Genomic DNA, 22742 nt, shown 5'->3' with positions numbered 1-22742 from the left:
ACATTCCAGTAGATTATATTTTATAAAACAATGTTCAGGTTTAACCTTTTAAAAAATAATAAAAAAGGTAAATATTGTGCATACTGATTTCCTTCTAAAAATATCTATGATTACCGGTAATACTCACAAATAAAATGTGAAAGAAATGATAATGATTGTATAATCTTGTACATCAATTGTTCCCCCAGAAAAATCCAAACACTGATTTTGTTCATTTTAATTTTATTTAGTCAACCTCTTCAAAGCAACATTATGCAACAGATTGTTCCACACACATTATCCAGAGATTTATTCAAAACCTCATATATTTTAAAATATAGAAAATACTCTAGACAAGTTGTTAAAATAGTTATATCACAAATATACTTTTTAGACTTCTGTTTAAAAAGACATATTATAGACAGTAAGAACAACAGGTCAGTGCAACAAATCAAATTGTTACCTCAAATCGGTCACTTTGCAAATATTTTAAACAATGGCATCTATAATATTACTTCATCTGTATGATTTCATATTCATGGTTCATCATTAGGGCCTGTACAAACGCCCAGCTGCACACTAAATAAAACTGGATTATTTTTTGCAAAATACCAAATATGTTTCATAATAAAATAGTTACTATTATTTATGTACACTCCAAAATAATTTATTGTGCGCCACATTTTTATTAAAATAATAAATCCATCTATTATCACAAGCAGTCTTCTGTACTTCTGCATTGTAAAGTGCTAAATCAGATCCGCTTCTTGTTGAACAGAACAGAAAATAATTGTTACTGATGTACCAAAGAATAAAATGTTATGAACAGTAATAGTCTAAAACACACAGTAAAGCTAACATTAATCTGAAACCATAAACCGTGTTTCATACTGTACGTTTCATAATGAATGCATTGTGCTGAAATGTCTTTGCCTCTCAACAACCAGCAGGAGATGGAGCAAAAAAATACATCGCCAACAGGATGAGATACACCACCACAAGAGCAGTACCTGCAATACACACACACACACACACACACACACACACACACACACACACACACACACACACACACACACACACACACACACACACACACACACACACACACACACACACACACACACACACACACACACACACACACACACACACACACACACACACACACACACACACACACACACACACACACACACACACACACACACACACACAAACACAAACACAAAGAGATTTTTAACAATTTACAAAACTCATTCAAATCAATATGATGAACAAAGAAAGAGCAGTGAAGGAGATTGTGGTACTAATTACGAAAGCTTTTGTAATGAAGATTTTAGATTTTTGTTTTTTGAAAAAAAAATTTTTTGTATAAAATAAATAAAAAATATATATTAATAAAGAAATCACGTATACTAACATTAAAAAGTGTGTGGTTAGTAAGTATCTTAAGCTCACCAAGGCTGTGATCAAAAATACTGTAAAAACAGTAATATTGTAAAATATTACAATTTAAAATAACTTTTATATTTTAAAATTTTTAAATGTAATTTATTCCTGTGATGGAAACGCTTAATTTTCAGCATCATTACTCCAGGTTTCAGAGTCACATGATCCTTCAGAAATCATTCTAACATGATGATTTGCTGCTTAAGATACATTTATTATTATTAAATCAAAACAATTGTGCTGCTTAAGATTTTTGTGGAAACCATGATGTATTTCCCCCCCCCAGAATTCTTTAAAAAAAAAAAAAAGTTAAAAAAACCCCCAGCATTTATTGTCAGACATTTTTTGTAACATTATAAAAGTAAATATTGCTAAATAAAAGTATTAATTTCTTTAAAACATTTTTTTACTGATCCCAAAATGTTAAAAACAGGAGTCTGCTACTTTTTGTAATGAAGTGCCAGTACTGGTAATTCTTGGTAAGGTTTCTAACCCCTGATTTACAGAATATTTATCTTATTACCTTGAAAGTAATCCGACTTTCCGTCCATAAAACTATAATTCACAACGATGACACTAAAGATGCTGGCCCACAGATGCAGGTCGCTGAAGATGAGTACAAAGCCAACGTCCTGTGACAGAAAGATCATTAGGAAAACACACTGACATATAGCATCAGTGCTGACTTTGAGTGTATGTAGCATGTGTGCATAATATCTCACATAAAAGACGTTGAATAAAACCAGGATGGGGATCTGAATCATGCACACCTGCACCGCAATGCAGCTTCCAACCTCGAAACTGGGAGAAAACAACAAAATCCATGTTTTTTTTAAGGAGACAAGACCAGATTAAACCAAGCAGGGATTGAATGAATGAATGATTCCATTGTTTTATGATGCATGCTTACAAATATAGAACTTACAGTACGGTGTTACCGAAACAAACTGACCTCAAACTGATTTGATTCTGAAGAGCAAACTGGACTCCATTGACAATTTCAGGGATTTCAGGGATCATGGCCAAAAGAGTCACACCTATGAAATACTGAGATGAAGAGTTGGGATCATAATCCGTTAATATTGATCAGTTATTGACTGTGACTGATTTCCTGCAGTATTAACCTGAGATACAGACGAGCTGTTGAGTATGGGCTGAATGTGTTCGGTGGTCAGATCGGCACATGCCGACATCAGCACTGTGGCAATGATGAGGATAAGCAAAGCTCTCCAACGGGACCAGTGCACAGACGCTCCAAGATGACCTGCTGTGAACACACACACTGTGTTTTATATCATTCTGTAGACATCCAATGTTGCTAACTTAATCTTCTAATAATCACTACACCCTAATACATGTGGAAAAAGACATTATTTAGCTTCCTTATTAAGTTTTGCTGGTCGGTTCAAAGCTTCGTATTTTATTTTATTGCAAACTCACCCGTTCCGTCACCAACGTGAATGTCGTAGATGTGTGAATGTGTTTTAAGAGTAAAGATGAGGCCGATGATATAGGATATGGGCAGTAGAACGGAAATGGTGTACACTAGAGGCCTGAGAAAACAGAGAGAAGCCAACAGCCACAAAAAACTATATTAACAGTACTAAAAATATGAATAATTCATCCTTTTTTAAATTATAATTATTGTTTATATAATAATAAGCTACCATATACAAAGTACTGAGTATACAAAATGCTCACACTATGAACTTACTCAATGTGACTGTGAAACAAGCTGTAGTTGTTTTCACTCTAGTGGACCAGAAAGAAAAAATGTCCAGAAAATGGCTTGATGTCATGGTTTCAATTTCTACGTGATGCATGTTTGAAATCTCACCAGGTCGTAGTGGCAGTTTTTGCACATGAAGGATCCGCTGCTGTTGGTTCCTGTAGAGTTGGTACAGTCCTCACACACTAGATTCCCATAGGCTTTGGAGAAGAGCGTAGGGGCAAACACTCCTACAGGGACCACAGTGGGAAATTATGGAGCTACAATAGTCTCAAAATGTATTGATTTATGAAGTATGATTCATTGCTATGATTCACGCTAATTCACATTCACACAAAAAAGCAAACAGCATTTCACAAACTTAAACTTTCACAAAATACAATTTGGTTGTGCATTTGCAAATCATATTTTGTGAATATGAATTAGGTTATGAGTTTGAGAATTGCTATTTGCTAATATATTAACCTTTTTTTGTGAATGTGAATTAGCTTACGCATTAAATGCCATTTCACATTGCCTTTAATTACTACAGGAGAGAAGCGCAATAACAAGCAGATTTCTGACGTCTCATCTTACCCCCTATTGATATGAAGAGCAGAGAGGAGCTGACCCCCGCCGAGCGACTGTTAAACCTCTGCTCCCTGTGCCTGAGTCCTCCGATTATCATACAGATCCCCTGAGACAGACGCAGATATAACAGTCATCTACTCCACACTTTGCAGATTTAACATCCTCTGTACGGTAACGTATGGAAGCCTGTTTCTGCCACAGAATAAAGGGTATTTATGACTTTTGTGTGAAGTTTATGTCAAATTTATGACTCTTTTTTAGAGTTGTGAGATATAAAAACGCATTTGCCTTTTTTCACAATTCCAAATTTATATCCCCCAATTCGTTAGCCTGGTCCTACCAGACTCTCGTAGATTTCATTTGTACAGAAAGTCTGGCTACTCTCCATTAACAAGCGTTAACTTCCTTATAGGCAGGTACTCTGTTGAAGTTTAAAACTATTGGATCTGTCCAGAGCCACTCTGATCTGCCATAACCAATCGCTAACGTTTGGTTGTGACGCGTGGCACGACTAGCGCACGACCTCTACATCATCGTTCTCAGCCACTCCCTCTGTTTGCTGATCGGACCGGTAAAAAATTTACCGGAGAAAACCCACGAATATACCGCAAACCCAGACGTAGTACTGAAGGAGAAGGAAAATGAAAATTGAGCGGAAGTACGTAGGAGGGCGGAGCCAGGCTACCAATTCGTACCTCCCCGCCCCCCAATTTGAAGTTTATAACACAATTCTTACTTTTTTCTCGAAATTCCGACTTTGTCACAGGTCTTTTTTTCTTGGAATTCCAAGTTTATATCTCACAATTCTTACTTTTTTCACACAATTCCAAGTTTGTATCTCACAATTCTTACTTTTTCTTGCAATTCTAAATGTATATCTCAGTATTCTGTGAAAAAAAGTCTTAATTGTGAGGTATAAACTCGCAATTGCGACGAAAAAAAAGTCAGAATTGTCAGATAAAAAGTAGCAATTCTCTTACCTTTTTTTAATTACCTTTATTCATGCAATTCCAAATCAGATGACAAAAAGTCAAAATTGCAAGATATAAACTCATGATTATGAGTTATAAAGTCTGAATTGTGGTATATAATCTCGCGATTCTAAGAAAAACAGTAAGAATTCTGAGGGAAAAAAAGGTAAGAATTATGAGATTACCTCTTTTATTTTTTTTATTGCCCGATGGAATCAAGCTTCTATAGTAACGGATGACATACTGGTATGAAGAGGATGCATCCCAGCAGGGTTCCAGTAAGAGCCGCCTTCACTATCTCCTGCAGGCACTTATTTCCCTGGTGGTGACCTCTGAGCAATGCTGTGATGTAAAAGGTCAACTCTGTGATGGAACCGAATGTTGCGTTCACCACGGCCCCGACAGCAAAGTTACTCTGAGCGGAAATACTGAAAGTGGAGATCAGCAATTAGATACTGCATTAATGTTGATCTCAAAGGTATTGGTGAAGTTCTGGTGTTGTGCTGGAGAAACTGCTCACCTTGCAATGCCCATGCCAATGTAATACGACAGTGGAATGATGGAGCTGATTGCTGTGGCAAACTTGACTTCTGAGCTGGCAAACTGGTTTGTTTTGTCCACGTAACCAATCACTAGTGACACTATAACTAATGGTAAGAGATCTTAAGTAACTCAATGTAAGGGAAATGGCAGAAAAAACCAGTAAAGAGTAAATCTTTTTCCACAAACATATTAGGCAGCACTGTTTTTCAACTGTTACATTAGAATGATTGCTGAAGGATCATGTGGCACTGAAGACTGGAGTAATGATGCTGAAAATGCAATAAATTGCATAGTAAAATAAATTAAAATAGAAAACAGTTATTTTGAGTAATATTTTTTCACAATATTACTGTATTTTTGATCAAATAAATGCAGCCTTGTTGAGCGTAAGAGACTTTTGGACATTGGTGTAGTACTACATGCAAACGTAAAACATATTTCTGAATATCAGCATTAAAGAATAACAGATGTAAACTTCTGTGTGTGTAGTTTGATATAGGATACTGACAGCAAAAACATTGATCCCATCCACTGTGTATTTATAGTAGTAGAGATTCACTGCATGGTAGCAGCATAGAATGACTTGGCCTTCATTCTCCTGAGCCTAAAAACAAGAATAAAAATCTGTTAAATTGTGTAAATTTGCTAATATGGTACACGCAAAGCCTCAGTGTATTTCATAATCATAGTACAGTGCTCTCACCCCCCTGGCGTGGCTGATGTCAATGTGTTCGGGGGGCATGAGCAGGATGGTGTGTAAGGTCTTGGCGCTCATCTTGGCCACAGGAATGGTGAAAACCAGCAGCCAGGAGATCAGACACACTACAGAGTGTGTGACGACGAGGAGAGGGTAGCCCACAAACAGCCATGCATATGTTCTCAAGCGCCACTGAAATCATATGAGATCCACATTATAGGGAAGCTGGAATCTAGTGATAACAGTACAACATCTAAAGGGACACCAAGACTACATTTATCTGTTTCACACGTCTCACCCAGTAGTGGTGGTCCTGTGGACTTCCGGTGGGCTCTTCTATGGTCTCCTCCACAGGTGTGGGCAGCAGGAGAGGAGAGGAAGGCTTTCCGTTCTCCTCTGCCGCTCGAGTGGAATTACCCTGGAGGATCTTCACACTGTACACTGGCACAGAGACACTGGCCTGAAAACAGCAACATTGGGTTCAATATCCTTCCAAACCACGAAAAATCCATGGAAAGGCTTGTGATGAATGCAGTATTAGCCTGATTTTCATGGAGCAGGCAAAAGAAAAGAGACTGTGTGTGTAGAGCTGTCATAAGACTGATAAAAAGATCAAGAGTACACAAACATACGCAAATAGCATTTGGATATAAAACGAAACACAACCTTTGCGATTGATTTCCCAAAGGGCCACAGAAAATAGCAGGACAACCTCCAGCAGAGATTCCCTGAAACAAGAAAGTGGCACATTTGTGATCCAGGGAGAGGCACTACAATGTGTTGATACTTATTTAGACCAGTTCTTACCATAGGGGATGCCAAAAACTGTGAGGAACATTAGGACACCAACGAAAACATAAACCAGAGAGATCCACCAGCCAAACAGAAACACGTAGAGAACATTGCCACAAGTGAACAATGAACCTGCTGAAACTGAGAAAAAAAAAGACTGGTATCATTACAGTAAAGGGGAACAAATGAATGCCACATTTCTCTAATTAGTGGATTTGCTTTAGTTTTGCATCAAAAAATCATCATAATAATGCATTACAACATTACCTAGATGTAATATCAAAGGGCTCATGACATGAGAAATAAAAAAGTATTCAATTAAATTGTTTTTTTTATTATTGAAATATTCAGTACAATTATAAAATTGTTGGAAAGTATGAAAAGTTTTGATTCTTTAATAATAATATTTTTATAATTAATACTGTACAGAAGTACTAACCTGAGTACGGTTTAATAACGTTCAGCTCAGAGTAAAGCTCCTTCACAATGTCCGACCTGTACTCAAAGGGCCGTTCTGTCACATGACTCTTCCACTTCCTGAATCCAAACTTAAATAAAGAGGACAGAACGACATCAGCATCAACATTACGCCAAATGAAACTAGACATGCGCTCAATGTACATTTACCTTATAATTATTTGCGAGTTTTTGGGCCTCTACTTCGTTTTCAGCACTTATGGTGGTCTTGCACGGGTTCTCTTCGCGTATTTCATCACCGAAGCTGCATGCTGAAAAAGAAGAGGTAGTGGCATTAAAAAGTCTCAAATCAGTTCAGAAAAAAACACCCTTGCTGTTATGCAAAGTGAATATGGGCTCTCACTTCTCTGTTGGTTTTTAGGTGTGTAGGAGGCGTTTGTTTGCTGTAAACAGGACTGAGCAGGACCATCGCTGGCTTCTGAGTGAATGTGAGCTACACAAACCCTGTCACAGCCAGAGCCAGGCAGATGAGCTCCATCATGGTCCTCTGGAGGATCTGAGGAATTAGATGAAATCATGGAATGGTTTATTATTAAGTATTAATAAGCCAATTTTGTTATATTTTGTTATGTAATCCAATTATATTCTTACATTTTTAAATGTGACTTAAAGGGACAGTTCACCCAAAAATAATTGCCTCAAGTTGTTCTTCTGCTGAACAAAGAAAAATATATATTGAAGATTGTTGTAACCAGACAGTTAACAGATGGACCCCATTGACTTTCATAGTGGGAATAAAATACTATGGAAGTCAATGGCTACCGTCAACTGTCTGGTTACCCACATTCAATTATTTTGTGTTCAAAAGAAAGATACTTAGGTTTGGAACAATATGAGGGTGAGTAAATGATGACAGAATTAAAATTTTTGGGTGAACTAACCCTTTAAGTGTCCATATACTTTTTAGGGCACTGTATGCAGTATTTTCAAAAATGTATTTACACATAAACACGTTAATTCATATATATCCCAAGAGACACCGCAGAGAGGAAATTATGCATAGTAAATGGGGAAGTGTGGACTGATGCGGTTTCAGAACCATTTCACAACAGAAACCTGGCTGACTGCAAATGCATTAGCAATTCTTTCTTAAGAAATCCTGATTAATTTATGTCCAGGATAAATCTCAATACAAGTTGACCCATTAATGTAAAATGCAATGGATCATTATTCACATTACGTTCATTATTCGTCAATTTAACGTTACATCCAGTGTTGCATATCAAAAGTCCGATTTAATTGGAGCAAATGTGAAACTGTCTGCTGTAACTTAGTAAAATAAATGCATTGCACTATTGACAATTCAAGTCAGTGGGTTATTTTAGTACTTCCGTTTACATAAAAATGGTCTTACTTTGTGTTTACCTTGATTTTTTGTGTCGAGTTTCCTTCTCCGTGTCTCTATATTCGTTGTCATTTCAGCACATTGTCAATCCACGCAGTCTCGAATGATATGACAGTTCGCAGTTCTTCAGTATGTAATCAGCTTCATGTGATTCAAACGCACTTACGCTGAGCGACCGTGTTGCCAAATCTCGCTAGAAAAATAAGCCGACGTCAGGTCTGACAAAACAAACCCAGGGAACCCGTTTTTTTAAACTCTGTTTTGAAGCTTGTTTGCACTATGGAATAAAAAGAAAAAAAAATCTCACAATTTGGACTTTTCCCCTCACAACTCCGAGTTTATATCTCACAATTAGGGTATGTGAAAAAAAAAAAAAAAAAAACTATAATGAAAAAAAGAAAAAAGAATTGCGAGATTTTGGTCATTTACCTTACATTTTTTTACTTTTTATTCTGTGGTGGAAAGAAGCTTCCATATTTCTTAACACTCTCATACAATCCATAATACGGAAAAACACAGATATATCGTTTGAGCTCCTAAAAACATTTGTTATTAGCGCAAACCAGAATTGCTGACCAAAAGACCGAACCTCGTTATACGATATAACGATGAATCTTCATACTTTATTAAGCTATGGTGGGAAATAAATGTAAAAAAAACAACAACAACAAACCCAGCACAATTTCGCTTATTATAAGCAGACATGGCAACCCTACTGCTAAGATTAGTGGAAAATGTTGTTCTCAAACACAGCTGCGATTCACTGCATTTAAAACAAATATGAAGATGTAGGGTCTTCAAGAGCACAAATTCAATAAACAAATGTTATTACAACTTAAATATTTATTTCACAAACCTGACATACAAGCCAGAAAGCGTTCCAAAATAATGTGAAAGCAAACATTAAACTGTGAAGCAACCATTGTTTTTATAATTGCCTTACAACATTAAATAAACTTTATTAAATATGTTAATCTCATCATCAAGCATCAGAAAACAAAATCACAGTACAATCAATGCAGAATCTGTAAAAATAAGGTTCCTGGATCATTACTATCTCAGCATAACCTGAATAACCTTTATTCAATGGTAAACTTCACTTGCATTATGCAGCACTGAAGAAAGGCGTTAACACTTCTAAACACATGCAGAGTCCTTTCCACCACTAGTCTGGGTATCCAAAGCACTTAGAGTGGTCAGAGAAAATACCTGCAAGCTTGTAAGATGCATTCACTTGGCAAGTAAACGTTTGGCAGTGGAGATGTTCTCGAAGGAGATTTGTGGTGTTCACAAATGTCTATTATAAGACCAAACATCTCTCAAATCACCTGAGGGAGTCATTTCTTGTCCATTTTCCAACATTTTGAGGGGATACTGATGGCCCACCAAGTGGATCACCTGCTACCAGCAGATATCAACACTGCTCCACTAAGGAATTAATGCTAGTTTGTTAGTGCTGAGCCTGAACGTTTCAGTAGGTGAACATAGAAGGACAGGTATCTTTGATGAGATGTATTCTGTAAGAGGTCAAGTGAGGAGCCTGGCCACCTGCGTCTTCACCTCCTCATCTGCATGTGAGAGCAGCAGGGGAAGCTTACGGTGCAGCTGAGAGGAGTTGTCCAGTAGAACACAGTACAGAGAGTCCTGCCTCGTCCTCAGAGCTTCAGCCACCTGTGCCGAGGGTCTCCACGCACGCAGGTTCCCCACGAAAAACAAAAGGCGGTGGAGAACAGACGTGCTTGTGCAGCCGTCAAACAACAAAACCAAGGAGGCTGGAGCCTGTGAACAGATTTACAAGTAACTGGAGGAGCGTGTGCAAATACATAAGCTCTCAACAATAGAAAAACTAAATTAGGGATGAGAGATAATAATAAATAAATAAAATTAAATCACAAAAAAGACGGTCATTTAATAAACGAAATGATATATGCGTGCCTCAGAGAGAAGCACTTCATGCGGCTTTCCACTAAAATAAAAGTTTAACGATGGTTTAACATTTGAAAAAGAAGAAAGACAGCCATAATATTATTATATTATTATTATTATATTTCTTTAATACTCCATTTTTTTATTTCTTATTTTTAAATATTTCTTAAAATATTAAACTTTCTTATTTTGTTAGATTTTTTTATTTAGTAATAATTATAATCATACATTTTTTTTATCGTTTATTTTATTATTAATTTATCAACTATTTTTCTGATTAATCTATTGATTGTTTTTGGATTAGTTGATTAATCCTTTAGTTAAGTTGCAAATAAATAATAACCGTCACTTCTGTCATTAATCTTTCTAAATGTCTTATTTTGTTTAATATTTTTATTTAGTAATAATTATAATCAAAACATTTCTTATTTGATTAATATTTTTTATTTAGTAATAATTATAATCATACAAAATAAGAACAAAATTAATCAGGATTATTATATTGATTGTTTTCTGATTACCGGTAGTTGATTAATCCTGTAGTTAATATGCCAAAAAATAATAACTGTAACTTCTGCCATTAATCTTAGCGACAGTATTAAGATGGGGACGTCCATAACACCAGGACGATTTATCACAATTGACAGTGCGTTATTAAATAAACATTATGTTTCAGCCCTAGTTGATATATAATCACAAATCTTTGGTCATATTATCAAGCCTTACAAACACTCACAGCAAACCTTAAGCTTTTTTTACTATTAGATTTTTTGCCACCCAAAATCGTGCAGCTCTAAACTAAATCATGGCCACAGACTGGTCTTAAAATAGATCTAGGGATCAACAACAACCAATGGGACAAACTAGGACACCCAGTAACCAAGAGAGTTATGTATAAGGTTATCTATTTATAATCATATTGTGTTTGCATGAGAGAAAAGTCACTGCACTGGATCTCACCTACAATAAAGTGAAAGCATAAAAGACATATTTGTTCACCTGAGCTTGCACAATATCGTCCATCAAATCTGGATTGGAGGAAAGATTTACTAGGACCTTCAGGACTTGGATCTGCAGGAACAGATTAAATATTCAATAAATCTGATTGTGCACACATATCATTTAACTCATAAATCCAAAATCACCTGTAGGACTTCATTGCTCACTACGAGCAGCGATAAGAGGAGGGTGATAGAAGTCTTCATCAGATGCTGGTGATTATCAGTGACTGACAAATTAGTGAGTAATCGGAGCGCTGCCAGCTGAAGGTCAGAGTTCACCGGTGACATCTCAATCAACTGCATCACTGACGGGATATATATCTGAGACGTGCGGGAGAACATGCTATTTTAGGATTATTTATATAGCATTTATTCATTATTTGAATTAGATTTCATTTTCTATTTTAAATTTCATTCAAGTTTTTCCTTCTTTTTTTAAGTTTAAGATTTTCATCTGTTTTTAATATTTTATTTCAGTTTTATTTTAATCATTAAAAACTATTTTGAATACTAGTTAACAACAACAAACACGGGTTCAAAAGATAAAAAAATCTTGTACCAAGATAAAAAATTATACAAAAAAAGCATATATAACAAAATCTATACAGTATACGCAATACCTTCAGCTGCTCTTGATTGCGGATATTCATGCTTAAGTTGTTCAGAGCGTTTAGAGTCTGAACCCGGATCTCAGATGAAGGGTCTGAGAGGAAGCCTGCCACGATGTGAAGACCTCCAAATTCTCGTAGAAGATCCTATTTAAGAAAAGCAAAACACTATTGTAAACATGATATATCAACTGCAATTTGAGCTTTTTTTCCCCCTCTTCTGCAAAATGTAAGAATAATACACAATGTCTAGATGCCAAACCATTAGATGACCTGGTTTACTGTGAAGGCTGCAGCATTTCCTAAGGTTACGAGAACGTTTTTCCTCTCTTCTGGGTTTGGGCTGCTCTGCAGAAGAGAGAGAAGCATGCTCAGATGTCGAGGCTCCAGGCTGGCAGCAGATTTTGAGTGAATATCACCTTATGAGAAGAAAAAACAGCAAAGAAAAAGTATGAAGAGTATGAAAAGGTCTCCCCAACTTACATAGAGCTGCAGTGTTTCATATTATACACCATAAAAAACATTTGAATGTCACTTACTAGATTCAGTCTCCGCACACGGATCCAGATTATCACTCTTATTGACAACTTTAAATCCAGAAACTTTGGCCATTAAGCTCCCAGGCTGAATAGTCACACGTTTAGCAGACTTTCTTCTGTTCACTCCTCCATCTCCTGCACGACCAACGACTAGTTTATAAATGCCATATGAAGCTCCGGCTCCTGCTACAATCCCCAACAGAGCCTTCATGCTGCCGAGCCGGGCTATGACATTGTCATCTCCCATTCTGCGATATTCGCAGATTTCATACAGAAAATGTTAACACATGGCTCTTGTCCGACAGGATAAATAAAGATGCACCCACTTCCTGGTCACACTATACTCGTCGGGTTTCCTCTGCACGTTGCCGCCTATTGCATCAGTGGACGACCAAAACGTTTCGCGGAGTTGCGTTCATGAATGATTTTAGTTTAGCTAATATATAACAAATACAAAATATATAACAAATAACAAAAAACATAAGCAAAGAATAATTTCACATTTTTGAAAAACAAAAATGCCCGGCCAAAAAAGAAAAGAAAAAAGGATTTAATAGGAAAATACTTTAGAGTCAATTGGATCATTATTGCAGTGATTATCATGTTTCTAGCATGTTTGGCAACAGTTCTTCTAACCCCAATGGATGGAGTGTGAAGCTTTTTAAACAACCATGTAGGAAGACACATCATGGCCATATTCCAGGATGACAATATCAAGATTCATCAGGTTCAAATTGTAAAAGAATTGGTTAGGAGGAAGCATTATGAATAATTTTCACACATGAATTGGCAAGTCTTTGGGATATGCTGGAGGAGACTTTACAGAGTGCTTGACTCTTGCATTGTCAATACAAGATATTGACCAAAAATTGATACACCTCTTGATGGAAATAAATGTTTTGATGTTATTTCCATCGAGAGGTGCATACATTTTTGGTTTAAGATATTGTGTTGATAATGCAAGAGTCAAGCACTTCTATACAGTCAACTCCAGTCCAGCATATCCCAAAGACTTTCAATGAATGTAAAGTCTGGACTCAAGAGTTTTTTTTGTGTGTGGATAATATATGAAAACTACAAACTAGATATTTTTGCTTTTAATACATACTCCGAGGAAATTTTTCATCTGACCAACCACTTGCTCAGGTCACCAAGCAACATGAATGTAAATATTGACAGAAGCTACAGGTGTCTCAGGTTATTGTTGCACTGACTGCAGGAAATTATTAAACTACTTCTTCAACTGCCATCGTTTTATGATGACTTCTTGGCAAGATTCAGATCCAATATTGAGAGACTACTTCATTAAACATTCACTTCCTCAGATTTACAAGGTGATTTATTAATTATCTAGTTTATGAATGAGCAGCCAAGGATAGTGTAATTGAACACAATCCGATTCATTTGTTTATAACATGTAAATGTTATATATATATCGTTTAAAGTTAATATATAAATATAAGTTTAAAGGATTATTAATTATATTTATTTTGCATTTCAACTAGGCTTTGCTTGCTGGGTTATGTGTCTCATGCCCTGAAGATCCTTTGCACTTTATAGAAGAGAAGATCCTATCAATTCTAGAGGATCAGGATTTCGAGATTTGCTGGTATGTGGGCTTGTGTATAATTTGTGATATTAGAAGAACATAAATGATTATGTAAAATCAAGTTTATAAGCTTTAAACAGTATAATACAGTAAATAATACTAATAATAGCCCTAAAATGTAAATTGTTTCTGAGTTCTTTAGGCACACATTTATTGACAAAGACAAACGAATCTTCTCACTGGCAGGAAGCATTGTGTATGATATTTTTGGAAATTCAGAAGATAGCCAGGTAAATATCATATATCTCAATGTATTCTGGTTGAAAGCTATCAAACCTCCATTTGCTAAAACTCATTTATTCATTTTTTTCCTCACAGTTTCTGTCACATTCGTTGGAGAAAGCTTTCTCGTGTTATCGGACCAACTTGACCAAAATGTGTTTCACGTGAGTGTCAAAACTGTACTATAAAAGGGCCACAACAGCAAACAAAACCTGCTTTGGATCCATTCTTAAAAATAATTGTTCCAAAAGGATACATTTTCACATAGTGATTCCATGGAAGAACCATTTTTGGTTGCCCAAATACCTTTTCATTGATCAGTTCTTAAGTTCTCAGTGTGAATAACTTTTTAAAAATATAATAAACACTTTTCCACAAGAAATAACTTTTTTTGTGCAGTGGAATGTTAAAGGTTCATGGAACCACAATAAATTTCCTTTTTTTAAAAGAGTGTACAAACTGGGCCTGTATCAACTAGGCTAATGTCTGACTTCTCATGTTAAAGGGGTTGGAAGAGTTGTATTTCGAAGAAGAAAATGAAAGCTGCCAGGCTCCTAGAGAGAATGGAAGAGGCTAAGTTGTATCACACACAGAGAAGGATAAAACAGGCTTTCATCAAGTGGACAGCGTGGGTTTGCTTTCGAAAACACAGGCAGAATGGTATACTACATCAGATTACATGGAATTCAAAGTTGGAATATTTAGGAAATCCAACTAGTTAAACACCATTTTGTTCTCTATTAATATTGTAACATGAAGGCATTACCTATGTTATCCAGACGCTGTGAGGAAACTACAGAAAGCACAGGAGTCTGTTCACTGCAGAAACATCATTACAACTTGGCGTCGTGTTGTGCATGAAGCTAAAAGAACAAAGGAATATTTTAAGGTAGTTTTTCCAAATGAAAATGTGTGTAACACAAATGCATCTAATTGATAAGTTGTTTAGGTATTATGTTTGTATGTTCAGAGGCTAGAGAGAGAGATACAAGAAAGTCTGAACTCAGAGATATCACAGGGCAACGGACAGGACAGACTATCACTGCTGCCTAACAAGCTGTCTCTTAAGGTATCGCTTAACCTCTGTGACGTTACCATTATATATTTCTGGCTTCAAGTCAACTGATTTTAATCAACTATTTGGTGCAGATCTTCCAATGTCTAGGCGTGCGTGACCTCCTGAAATGCGCTCAGGTGTGTCATTCTTGGAAAGCGATCAGTCAAATCAGCTCACTGTGGACTGAGGTCAGTGCAGCTCACTTAAACACATTCATTCAACTACACCCTTGTGGAAAACAAGTGCACTTAGCTGTATTGAATGTGCTCTTGTCACTACACGTTTCTTGACACATTTTTAAAAAGTGCACTTTGTCAAATTAAAGTTTTACTTTAAAGTACATTTTACATCATCATGTTTTAATTATATTTTGTTCATACACAGAGCCGAAGCACAACCAAAACAATGTTCTTCCGCAACATGCATGCAGTTTGGTTTTTAAACCGCTAGAGGGCAAAGAGTTACACAGTGTAGGCAATAACATTAATTTAAAGGAACACGCCAACTTTTTGGGACTTTAGCTTATTCACCTTATTCAGACTGTCTCTCATGTGACCTTGTTATTTGTACACGCTGTGTGACCATACAAATCACAACATGTAAATAGGAAAATGTTGGTGTTATTTTGTCACTTATTGGGAGCAGTATGCTAGCTGAAGCCATTTACATCCAGTCTTTGTGCTAAGCTAGGCTAGCGCTGGGTGCGTCAGACAGAGTTACGGCACGCACGGAGATGAAAAGGGTGTGTATGGACTTATCTAACTCTGGGGGATACAGTGAATAAGCTAAAGTCCCAAAAAGTCGGCGTGTTCCTTTAAGTGACCAGAAACATAACATGTATTCAGTTTCAACTTAAGTCAATTCTTGTAAAACATATTATTTCTGTAAGTGCGCTTGTTTTTCCACAAGGATATATATAGCCAGTATAATCTGTAAGATGTGTTTCCACAGATCGATTTCTCCCCTGTGGGCAGCTGGATCACAGATCAGACTGTGGAGAGAAAACTGCGGGCACATCGTGTCTATGTGATCTCGGTGAACTTGTGCGGTTGCACAATGGTGCAGGGCTCGAGCTTCAGGCGCATCAGTAAAACTACTTTAATCAGTCTAAAAATGACACACATTTTCAGTTTGATCAATGATAAGGATCTCGCGTGTGTTTTGTTTTCAAAGGTCAATGCCGAAATCTTCAAGAACTCAATCTGAGCGAATGCCAAAATGTTAATGCAAGTAGAAAACAAACACGTTTTGTGATTATAGGTTTTGATGCTTTTGATCAATCTAACACTTGTTTTGTTTGGAAACAATCTTGACAGGATGAAAATATGAAGATGATTTTAGAGGGATGTCACTCTCTCCTCTATCTTAATCTGGCCGTAACTCATATTACTAATGGCACTATAAGAGTCCTCTCAAGGTACAAACTTCTTATATGTTTCTCAGTACACAAGCGCAATGACAGAAATGACTGTATTTGTACAGTTCTGGTTCTGACTGTTGTTTAAAAGATGCTGTGTGACGCTGCGGTCTCTGAATCTGGCACACTGCATGGGTTTCTCTGATAAAGGCCTGCAGTATCTGACCACAGGGAAAGGCTGTCACAGACTCAGTCATCTGGACCTCTCCGGTTGTTCTCAGGTTAGAGTTGACTCATATAGGAAATCTACATTTTGAATCATTGCAGCATTTTTCAACGTAAAAGCTGTTCAACTTTTTACCTAGAGACAGTGCCGCTCATCAATGTCCGTTTCAAAACAGTGCAAACATCACAACAATGCGTTTATCGTAGCAACTGTAACACTTACAATAAGGTGTCATTTGATAGCATTATTGTTTTTGGTAACACTTTACAATAAGGTCTCATTTGTTAGCATTAGTTAATGTATTGATTAACATGAACTAACAATGAACAATGCATTTTTACTGTATTTATTAATCCTTGTTAATGTTAGTTCATTAAAAATAGTTGTTCATTGTTTATGTTAGTTCACAGTGCATTAACATAAACAAATACAACTTTTTCTATCAATAAATGTTAAAATGAACATTAAGATTAATACATTCTGTAGAAGTATTGTTTATTCTTAGTTCTTGTTAACTAAAGTAGTTGACTAATGAAACCTTACTGTAAAGTGTTATCCTATTTTTTAACAGAAATTCAACATTTTAAAGACGAAAAGGCAATAAACTAAATATTCCAAAAAAGTTACAAGAGGCCTACATGAAATTCTAAAATGAACTAAAGCGTGTTATATTGTAAGTATTAGACCATTAATGAGTCTTTTTTTTGGAGTTCTTTAAAGAATTCAAATATACATTAACATCTTTCTTGAAAATTTAAAAAAGGCATTTTCTTTGAAAATATACATTTCTGAATGTAAAATGTGCAGTATGCAAGGAATAGTAATAAAATAATTAATGTAATATGAAATGGGTCCATTAAAAAAAAAAAAAAAAAAAATCCCCCCAAAAAAGTGGGTAACTTTGTTGGACATAAGTTTTTTTTGTTGGTCTAAGAAGCCAGAATTATTTCCATTGAACTGTATCATTTGTCGGCTATTTCTGTTATATTTATTATTTCCGTCAGGGTATGTCTCATAAAAGTGTTTTATTTTTATTAGCGCATGCTAATATATGCTACTTTTCTCAGTCACAATAATTCGCATTAATGGACAGAATCAATATTACCATGGTACTTTTATTAGTGATTTATTCATGATATTGATGTTGTACCTCAATAAACATACTGTAGTATCCATACACTGTAAAATTAAGTTGCTGCCTTAAATAAAGTACAATCAACTGTTTAAGTCGTTTCAACTTAAATTACATTAAATTGTTGTTTGTTGAATCTTGTATAACTTAAAAGTTGAAATAAAATAAAAGTTGAAAATTGCTTAACTTATTTTGATGTTAAAGCAATGTAAAAACATATGTTGTCATAACTTATTTGATCATATCATTTTTTTTTTACACTGTAGTAGCCTACTTCTGTGTCCAAGTAGTAGCTACCTTATGGTACATATATTTATTTGCTCACAGGAATAAATCAGAATAAAGATTGATCAAATGAATTGCATTATATTAATGTTAGAAACGTTTTTTTCCTCCACTCTACAGATATCTGTGGATGGATTTACATATGTCGCTGAGGCTTGCAGTTCACTTCAACAGATTGTGTTAGATGACCTGCCCACCCTCACTGACACCTGTGTGCAGGTACAGTGTGTGATAAAATATGACGTCTATTAGACGCTAAGTTTGAATTGGTGATTGTTGTTTTTCTTTGTTGCAAGGTCTTAGTGTCGAAATGTCGTGTGCTGACTGTGATCTCCCTCTTGGACTCGCCGTTTCTATCTGACGTGGCATTCAAAACAATGGCGGAAGTGATCGGCCTCACCAAGATCCAAACAGAAGGTTTGTATCTGTGCGCTCAAATAATGTGGCACGGCTAGAAAGGCATAATGAGTAAAACAGAAACTGCGTGTTCTGCATTTCAGGTAATGAGCGGATGACAGACAGCAGCTTGAAGGCCCTGTGCCGGAGCTCTCAGCAACTCACCGAGGTCCATGTGTCCGACTGTCCTCGCATGACTGACGCCAGCTTGAAGTCTTTAGGAAATCTGACAAAACTGTGCAACCTAAATATCTCAGGCTGTATCAAGTGAGAGAAGCCATTGCACCGACGTGAATATATAGAAAAATGCAAACAGTGTTGTTGTTTTTTTGACAACTTTTTTTCGGCAGTAGCTATTAACACTAAGTGAAAATAGCAGCATTTTCTGATGTGCTATTAACACTAAGTGAATAGCACTAAATTATATTTACACTATCTAAAAAGAGCAGTATTTTCTTTGCAATAAGTGTAAATAGTAGTAAGATTATGTTATACTTGTAAATAGTGGCAGTTACTATTTGCAACTCAGTGTTGTACTGTACATTAAATGGTATGCAATAATAACAGTGTAAATTATTATATTTGTTTAAACTTTTAAATGGATGCCGCCTTATTGGGACAATAAAGCCCTCCCTATAAACCTAACCCTAACCTAAACACTTTTATTATTAAACACGTTAGACACTTTATTTGCAATTTTGGAATATTTTCTTCATTTTTATTGAAAATAAATGCTTTTCTGATATGCAATGGTAAAAGGGAGTTGAGAGTTTGACAAAAGGCAGATTCTAACAACTTTACCCCTACACCATTGTATTGCTTTTTTGTTGTTGTTGCAACATACAGCAGAAAAAAATATTATAGGATTTAATACAATTAGGCAGTCAAAAATTTTTTTTTCACTTTTACATTCACAACTTTTACATTTGCTCCCCCAATCTAGAATATTTGGTTACATTCTTGACATGCATCTTAGATTCTATAAAAATGCATTCAATTTATGTTGTGTGTTTTTTTACCTGATATAGAGTGACTGATATGGGAATCTATTACATCACTGAAGGACCCTCCGCTGTTGAACTGCGAGAGCTTGATCTTTCTTACTGCCCAAAAGTGACTGACCTGTCCCTGAAGAGAATAACTCAGAGGTGAAAACAGTAAACACTTACAGTCAGTGCACTCTTTTTACATAAAATCCTTCTTATACAGTGACTGTATGAATGTAAAATTCATTTCCAGATGTAGCAATCTGACCCACCTGGCCGTGTGTTTCTGTGAGAACCTGACAGATAACGGCTTTGAGTGTCTGGACAAATGTGCTTCTCTGGTCTCTCTGGACATCACCGGCTGCAAAATACATGACAAAGTACACTTAGTATATCATTTATTACACATAATCTTTTTACAGCTGTAGTCAAAACGGTTATTATATTAAAGATGTCTTTCACAGGGACTGGTAGTTCTGGGGGCCAATCACAGTCTGAGAAAACTGACCGCAAACGAGTGTGTTTTCATCACAGATAATGGAATAAAGGTTTGGCTTACATTTTTTTTTATCACTCCATGTGCATAAATGTATGGCTTGCCATGAATTTTCAATCTGATTACTGTTTATGGAAAAGTTAATGTGACGTAATTTTGTCTCTGTGCAGATGTTTTGCCAACAATGTCATCTCCTGGAGCTTTTGGATGTGTGTCACTGTGTGTGTCTGTCTGATCGTGCGATCAAAGCCCTTTCCTTCTTCTGCAGGACCATTGCCACAGTCAGAATAGCTGGATGCTATAAAGTACTTCTTTAAATCAGTAATCTTTAAAGAATAATAAGTGCACAATGTAGTTGTTAGTTAGGAAACAATTAACAGATTAACAAAAAGTGCGTCCCAGTTTGAGTACTTATGCACTATTCTATGCCATTTTGTAGTATAAATAGTGCGATTAGTGTGTTTACACTGAAGTAGGAAAAGTACATTTAAAATACCCGGATGATGCACTTAATTAGTGTGACCATGTGACAACATGGCGAATGCAGTAAGACTAGAATCAAAGTATATGCGATTTCAGACGCAGCCAAAATGTGGAATGTTGGACGTAGCTGAGGGGGAGGAGCTATCAGACTCCAATGTTGAATAATAAAATAACCATTTAAAATTCAAAAGTAAATAGTGTATAAGTGCATAGTGTATAGTTCGTCATTTTGGCAGGCAAATTAATTGTTATGAACAAATTCCAGAATAATACAACTAAACACAGTGAGATTCAAATAAAATTTAAACCAGAAAATATAAAATATGTTTAAAAAATATTAAATATACATTTTAGGATTAGACATATTTCAAGGTCATTAATCAAATGCTTAAAATTCAACTTTACTCAAATTGTTATGCTGATAATATGATTTGTAATAAAAATGCATTCAATTAGAACATTACATTTTTCAAACTGTTAGATGCCACGGACCCTCAAATATCATCCTTGTGTGAGGGACACTTGTTCCAAAATTTAAAAGAAAGCTACAGTAGATATTTTCGTGTATACCCAATTTATACTGTAAAAAATTAACACTAAATATGTATAAAATAAATTAGGAAATATTTAGTTTCTATTATGTTACATTTTTTTTTCTACTCATACTGTACTGATGTACTATTTATTAATTTCAACCTAATTTATATCATTTTTATTTTAATCCTTTTTCTTATTTATTTTAATAAAATTAATTTATTTATTTTACATGTTTTTGCACATGTTTTTCTCTAAAACGTCTCCACGGACCCCAAGCACTCCCTTGTAGCTCTCTGAGGGTCCCCGGGTCCCAGTTTGAAAACCCCTGAATTAGAAAATGCTAAAAAGTGTTGCACTCAGATCATTGGACACTACTATATAGGCCTATGGTAAAGGTCAATATCACATAATAGCTGAAACTATATTTTGCTGCATCAGATGACAGATACAGCAGTGAAGTATCTAACAAGAGCTGGTCACTTCCTGAGGGAGCTGGACGTGAGTGGATGTCCTCTCCTGACTGACCGCACTCCTTCTTTCCTCCTGTGCAGCTGTCCACATCTGCGGTCCATCAGCATGCTCTACTGCAAGGACATCTCCAGGTGATTCAATGTGTGCCATTTCCCTTCCATGACGGCAACACAAATACAATGCATAATATCGATTGACAGAAAGGAGATATTGAAGATTTAGTTTCATAGAGTTGAGCAGAGATAGTCCTATGTTAATGATTATAGTGTTGAGTTATGTACCTTTCTCATCTCAGACAGGCCGCTCTGAAACTGCAGTGCCGAGTCCAACACTGGAAACACAGTCACGATGACGCCCCCTACAGTCTGGATTAATTACTACAGTCGACGAGATATGGCAGGATGAGGACATTACAGACACCAGTCGAGTCAACACTTACTGTAGCCTATTGTGGAAAATATTTAGATAACATTTATGCATTTGATAAGAAATCTCTTCCCAAATGTCTTGTTTCTTTAGGTACAAAATACTGTCTGGGTAGCTATAATACAAAAAGGTTGAGAATCAGTATTAACTAAGTTTTTGGCACTGAAAACTTGCAAAGAGAAAAAAAATATATATGAGAATGGAAATCCATACAGTAGCCTATATACAATGAGGACGGTACCGCCATTTCACACACTGAAAGTTTAAGTTCCCCAAAAATTAAACTTCTGTCATTACCCTCATCTTCGAATCGGAACATATTTTTGATGAAATCTGAGAGCCAACTTTCAAGGACCAGAAAGGTAGTAAAGTCACCGTTAAAATAGTCCATGTGACTAAACCTTAATGTTATAGAGTCACAGGAATACCT

General features: G+C 35.9%; 3 protein-coding genes across 5 annotated transcripts; 1 reads left to right on the top strand and 2 right to left on the bottom strand.

Annotated features, from left to right (window-relative positions):
* Positions 1-209: 209 nt before the first annotated feature.
* Positions 210-8735, bottom strand: cax2 (cation/H+ exchanger protein 2). 2 transcript variants are annotated; one of them, XM_079603093.1, is made up of 20 exons: positions 8576-8735; positions 7554-7706; positions 7361-7461; positions 7173-7281; positions 6749-6874; positions 6608-6669; positions 6240-6401; positions 5948-6133; positions 5749-5848; positions 5222-5363; positions 4946-5129; positions 3737-3836; positions 3269-3390; positions 3146-3183; positions 2872-2984; positions 2556-2698; positions 2384-2478; positions 2154-2232; positions 1955-2063; positions 210-989 (listed from the first exon to the last, which is right to left on the bottom strand). In XM_079603093.1, the coding sequence occupies exons 1-20, from the start codon at positions 8625-8627 to the stop codon at positions 916-918; spliced, it is 2250 nt and encodes a 749-aa protein (XP_079459219.1). In that variant the 5' UTR covers positions 8628-8735; the 3' UTR covers positions 210-915. The 2 variants fall into 2 exon arrangements, with proteins under 2 accessions (XP_079459219.1, XP_079459220.1); XM_079603094.1 differs by having other exon boundaries at positions 229-989; positions 2556-2695; positions 8576-8732.
* A 242-nt stretch (positions 8736-8977) lies between these two features.
* Positions 8978-22741, bottom strand: armc10 (armadillo repeat containing 10). 2 transcript variants are annotated; one of them, XM_079604243.1, is made up of 12 exons: positions 22610-22741; positions 22168-22324; positions 21941-22040; positions 20172-20260; positions 19933-20041; positions 15227-15323; positions 12630-12764; positions 12364-12509; positions 12103-12237; positions 11627-11803; positions 11481-11552; positions 9008-10334 (listed from the first exon to the last, which is right to left on the bottom strand). In XM_079604243.1, exons 7-12 carry the CDS (start codon positions 12700-12702, stop codon positions 10083-10085), a joined length of 855 nt encoding a protein of 284 aa, XP_079460369.1. In that variant the 5' UTR covers positions 12703-12764; positions 15227-15323; positions 19933-20041; positions 20172-20260; positions 21941-22040; positions 22168-22324; positions 22610-22741; the 3' UTR covers positions 9008-10082. The 2 variants fall into 2 exon arrangements, with proteins under 2 accessions (XP_079460368.1, XP_079460369.1); XM_079604242.1 differs by lacking the exons at positions 15227-15323; positions 19933-20041; positions 20172-20260; ... (1 more) ...; positions 22168-22324; positions 22610-22741 and having other exon boundaries at positions 8978-10334; positions 12630-13046.
* On the top strand, positions 13629-22319 carry fbxl13 (F-box and leucine-rich repeat protein 13). Its single transcript, XM_079604240.1, is given in 21 exon segments — positions 13629-13963; positions 14135-14238; positions 14381-14468; positions 14557-14624; positions 14966-15120; positions 15240-15349; positions 15431-15529; positions 15610-15705; positions 16469-16670; positions 16673-16743; positions 16834-16934; positions 17026-17155; positions 18638-18736; positions 18814-18934; positions 19018-19180; positions 19942-20061; positions 20153-20279; positions 20364-20447; positions 20566-20700; positions 21854-22017; positions 22182-22319. Coding segments are annotated over 21 exon segments (2394 nt in total). The 5' UTR covers positions 13629-13885; the 3' UTR covers positions 22261-22319.
* Position 22742: the final 1 nt, after the last annotated feature.

This window comes from Phoxinus phoxinus (assembly GCF_949152265.1).
Source record: "Phoxinus phoxinus genome assembly, chromosome: 25".
In the NCBI taxonomy this organism is placed as follows: Eukaryota; Metazoa; Chordata; class Actinopteri; order Cypriniformes; family Leuciscidae; genus Phoxinus; species Phoxinus phoxinus.
The sequence above is the reverse complement of the archived record's forward strand: the minus strand, read 5'-3'. Positions and strand labels throughout refer to the sequence as shown.